This window comes from Limulus polyphemus, unplaced genomic scaffold, assembly GCF_000517525.1.
Source record: "Limulus polyphemus unplaced genomic scaffold, Limulus_polyphemus-2.1.2 Scaffold7129, whole genome shotgun sequence".
NCBI classification, from domain to species: Eukaryota; Metazoa; Arthropoda; class Merostomata; order Xiphosura; family Limulidae; genus Limulus; species Limulus polyphemus.
Genome location: NW_013672739.1, coordinates 668 through 5770, shown reverse-complemented (window position 1 = coordinate 5770; position 5103 = coordinate 668). Strand labels below are relative to the sequence as shown.

The following is a 5103-nucleotide window of genomic DNA, read 5'->3' as shown; positions in this document are numbered from 1 at the left end:
TGTTACGTGTTCTGCACCATACGGCATTGTGTAAAGGTGGGTTGTTACATCACCCAAATTATGACTGTTAACAATCCCAATGTAATCTACTCTTATAGACAGAAATGATGTTAACAATTACGGATTCGCACAGTTAAGTGATTTGTGACCTACCACAAGACATCATCGATTTTCACAGAAATATATCCTCTCTTACTTGTAAACGTACGTTGCAGGACTATATTGTCGACCATTTGTAGCAGTTTATTAAATGAAAACTGAATATAAAAAAAAAACTCAATTTAAGGAAACTTAAGACTTTCTGCAACTTGTTTATATTTTTAAAACTAACTTCATAATTCGTTTAATTTTAAATCCAGTTAGGTGAATATTACTAACTCTCGATACCTTCAAGTGACATAGTGGTCAGCGTGCCCGGATCGTGAATCTGAGGATCCATTGCTTGCAGTTTTTGGCCATGGATGCGTTATTAGAGTGACCGTGAAATCCCACTATTCGACCAGACAAGCGCAACCCCAGATTCGTGTCAGGTGTGCTGTTGACTGACTGCCTTCCCTCTAGTCTCTCTTGGCAGAAGGATGACCTGCGTTAGAACATTAATCGGACTATAATCGGTCCCGACTAGTGAATATGGGTTTTCTCGGGGTACTCCAGTTTTCACCCACACCAAAATCTTTAGGCATTGGATCTATAGATCTTAGCCATGGCACTTGGATCTACTGATCCCTGACAAGATACTTGGATCTACTGATCCCTGACAAGATACTTGGATCTACTGATCCCGACAAGGCACTTGGATCTACTGATCCCTGACAAGGCACTTGGATCTACTGATCCCTGACAAGATACTTGGATCTACTGATCCCTGACAAGATACTTGGATCTACTGATCCCCGACAAGGCACTTGGATCTACTGATCCCGACAAGGCACTTGGATCTACTGATCCCTGACAAGGCCTATTTGTTGTCGTAATTTGTCGACTCTTCCTCTTCTTCATTACCACTACATGCCTCAAGATCGCCTGCCTTCACTTCTGCCATCCTCACGCCTCGTTTAATGTTGTTGTTTTTTGTTATTCTTCATTAACCGTATAATCTCAGTCAGGCTATAAAAGCCTAATCCACGTGCTAAATTCAAAATACACCAGGCTCGAGCGGGGCGAAGGAAGATTTATTAATCTTTGGACATCCCTGATGATTAATTATATCTCTAGAAATTATTTTTCATCAAAATAACCGCCAGAAATGATAATTATGATCTGCATTATTTTGTGTACACAATGTTTTATGTGATCTGAATAACCTTACAACACATTAAGACTGATAATAATTCTAACAAATCCTTTTTTACGGTTCAAATATGGATATTATCAGTCTTTTTGTGATATAAATAGCGAGATATAATTACCTGTGTTGTTTAACCATTTGATCAGTCTGATTAAAAAGTAAAGACATGTGACATGTGTCTTCTCTGTACATATATATTGAGGCATTAAAAAGTTAAGTCGGGCATTTGGTAAGGTATTAAAAAGTTGGATCAGACATATAGTGATGCATTAAAAACTTGGATCTGCCATATAGTGATGTATTAAATAGTTGGATCAGAAAATACAGTCAGGTATTAAAAAGTTGGATCATGCATATAGTGATGTATCAAGAAGTTGGATCAGGCATATAGTGGTGTATTAAATAGTTGAATCAAAAAATACAGTCAGATATTAAAAAGTTGGATCAGGCATATATTAAAGCATTAAAAAGTTGGATCAGGCATATATTAAAGCATTAAAAACTTGGAACTGCCATATAGTGATGTATTAAATAGTTGGATGAAAAATACAGTCAGGTATTAAAAAGTTGGATCAGGCATATAGTGACGCATTAAAAAGTTGGATCAGACATATAGTGACGCATTAAAAAGTTGGATCAGACATATAGTGGCGCATTAAAAAGTTGGATCTGCCATATAGTGATGTATTAAATAGTTGGATCAAAAAATACAGTCAGGTATTAAAAAGTTGGATCAGGCATATATCAAAGCATCAAAAAGTTGGATCAGGCATATATCAAAGCATCAAAAAGTTGGATCAGGCATATATTAAAGCATTAAAAAGTTGGATCAGATATATAGATGTATTAAATAGTTGGATCAAAAAATACAGTCGGGTATTAAAAAGTTAGATCAGACATATATTAAAGCATTAAAATGCTGGACCCATTACGTATAATTATTTAGTAATTTAATTATTACAGAAACTATTATAAACATAAACCGAGCAACATTTTTGTATTTGTGTTTCTTATTTTGATATTTACCTCGTCCCTCATTTTCCTCCTCCAACACGAGTCACGATTTGCATAAAACCGTCATACAGGCTCAGCTTATGAGCTCAGCCAGTAAATCAAGGGAAGTGTGGGGTGTTCTACTTTAATACAGTTCCTCCAGCGCGTGGAGGACTTTCCGCAACAGGTTTTACACATCCCTTCTTCAGATAGCTCATCATGACAAACAGAAATAATAAATAAGCAGTTCACTTACCGCAAGAGTTGTAACATGTCAAGAGTTGTAACATGTCAGCTTACCTTCTGTAATGGTTTTACGTTTAAACGTTTTCTCACTATTCCAGGATACGAATATACATATATATACACATCACACGTAAACAATTGATGACTATAATTTACAGACACACTGTATAAGTTTTTATACGTTATACTATCTTAAGATTCATTCATATAGTACTAAAGCTTTTAAATAAATCGTATGTATTATGGAGTTGGGTCAGACGTACAGTGAAGTATTAAAAAGTTATCGATATACAGTGAGGTATTAAAAACTTGAGTCAGACGTACAGTGAGGTATTAAAAACTTGAGTCAGACGTACAGTGAGGTATTATGGAGTTGGGTCAGACGTACAGTGAGGTATTATGGAGTTGGGTCAGACGTACAGTGAGGTATTAAAAATGGATCGATATACAGTGAGGTATTAAAAACTTGAGTCAGACGTACAGTGAGGTATTATGGAGTTGGGTCAGACGTACAGTGAGGTATTATGGAGTTGGGTCAGACGTACGGTGAGGTATTATGGAGTTGGGTCAGACGTACGGTGAGGTATTATGGAGTTGGGTCAGACGTACAGTGAGGTATTAAAAAGTTGGATCAGACAAATAGATAGGTATTAAAAATTGGATCAGACATAAAGTGAGGTATTAAAAAGCTGTATCATTCATAAAGTGGGGTATTAAAAAGTTGAATCAGACATACAGTCAGGTATTAAAAATTGGATCAGACATAAAGTGAAGTATTAAAAATTGGATCAGACCTAAAGTGAGGTATTAAAAAGCTGTATCAGACATAAAGTGGGGTATTAAAAAGTTGAATCAGACATACAGTCAGGTATTAAAAATTGGATCAAACATACAGTGAGGAATTAAAAATTGGATTAGACATACAGTGAGGTATTAAAAAGTTCAATCAGACATACAGTGAGATATTAAAAGTTGGATTAAGGTTACAATGAGGTATTAAAAGTTGGATTAAGGTTACAATGAGGTATTAAAAGTTGGATTAAGGATACAATGAGGTATTAAGACCTAAATGCAAAACAAAATGGATAAACAAAGATCTAAGATTGTAGACCATGAAACGGGCGTAACGTTTATAAACAGTTAACTTTATTTCCATCTAAGATTGTCGAGCATGAAACGGGCGTAACGTTTATAAACAGTTAACTTTATTTCCATCTAAGATTGTCGACCATGAAACGGGCGTAACGTTTATAAACAGTTAACTTTATTTCCATCTAAGATTGTCGACCATGAAACGGGCGTAACGTTTATAAACAGTTAACTTTATTTCCATCTAAGATTGTCTACCATGAAACGGGCGTAACGTTTATAAACAGTTAACTTTATTTCCATAAAATCAATTTTAATATAGTAAAGGAGTTTGTTAGAAGCTAAACTTTAATATTATCATTTTTTATTGTTTTTCGAGAAGACGATCTTTACCGAAAACATAATGACATGAAATTACCAATCCGTCCTATGGCAAAAATTAGTGTTCGAATCCTACTTTGTTTCCACAAAAATCTGGCACACTATGAGCAACGAATCTGAATGGTCGCTTATGATGCAAGGCTTAGTGTCAAGCTCACAATAAAGCAAAAAAAAACAAAAATAGTTTTAGTTTCTGGAGATAAATATTGCTGTATTATAGACTAAACACGAGTGTAAAATGTTCTGTACTTACATCATTGACATCGAGAACGCTGTATAACTCCAATCGATCTAGTCGTATTGTACCTTGGAATGGAGAGAACTTAGATCCTAGAGGTACGAGCTGATTGCTCCACACGCTGACGTCCATCTCGTACAAAGTGTTAACATTCTTTCCAGTATTCACGGCGCTCAAAACTAAACTGAACTCCGGCGGGATAAGAACACAAGTTTCCATTGTAGAACAATTACTGGAACTATCATACGATCGTGAATATATGTAGAACAATTACTGGAACTGTCATACGATCGTGAATATATGTAGAACAATTACTGGAACTGTCATACGATCGTGAATATATGTAGAACAATTACTGGAACTGTCATACGATCGTGAATATATGTAGAACAATTACTGGAACTGTCATACGATCGTGAATATATGTAGAACAATTACTGGAACTATCATACGATCGTGAATATATGTAGAACAATTACTGGAACTGTCATACGATCGTGAATATATGTAGAACAATTACTGGAACTGTCATACGGTCGTGAATATATGTAGAACAATTACTGGAACTATCATACGATCGTGAATATATGTAGAACAATTACTGGAACTGTCATACGATCGTGAATATATGTAGAACAATTACTGGAACTATCATACGGTCGTGAATATACTGGTGAAAATGGTCTGAAGATACGTTTCAAATAAAGAAAATAATTAGACAGGTGAGAAGTCCATTTCAATAATTAGACAGGTGAGAAGTCCATTTCAATATCTTTTCAGTCAGTTATTTGCTAAAGCTTCAACGTATTTTAAAATGCACGTGCGTGATAAGTTCTCAAGCACCTCTTTTCTCGGACACATTTGACCT

General features: G+C 35.4%; 1 protein-coding gene across 1 annotated transcript in view; it reads right to left on the bottom strand.

Moving 5' to 3' along the window:
- LOC106474370 (zinc finger protein 391-like) overlaps positions 1-4454 on the bottom strand; it is a 30161-nt gene extending 25707 nt beyond the window's left edge. Inside the window, exon 1 of the mRNA XM_013935061.2 lies at positions 4251-4454. Within this exon, the coding sequence (XP_013790515.1) occupies positions 4251-4454 (204 nt within the window). The remainder of the gene's footprint in view (positions 1-4250) is intronic.
- Between the last annotated feature and the right edge of the window lie 649 nt (positions 4455-5103).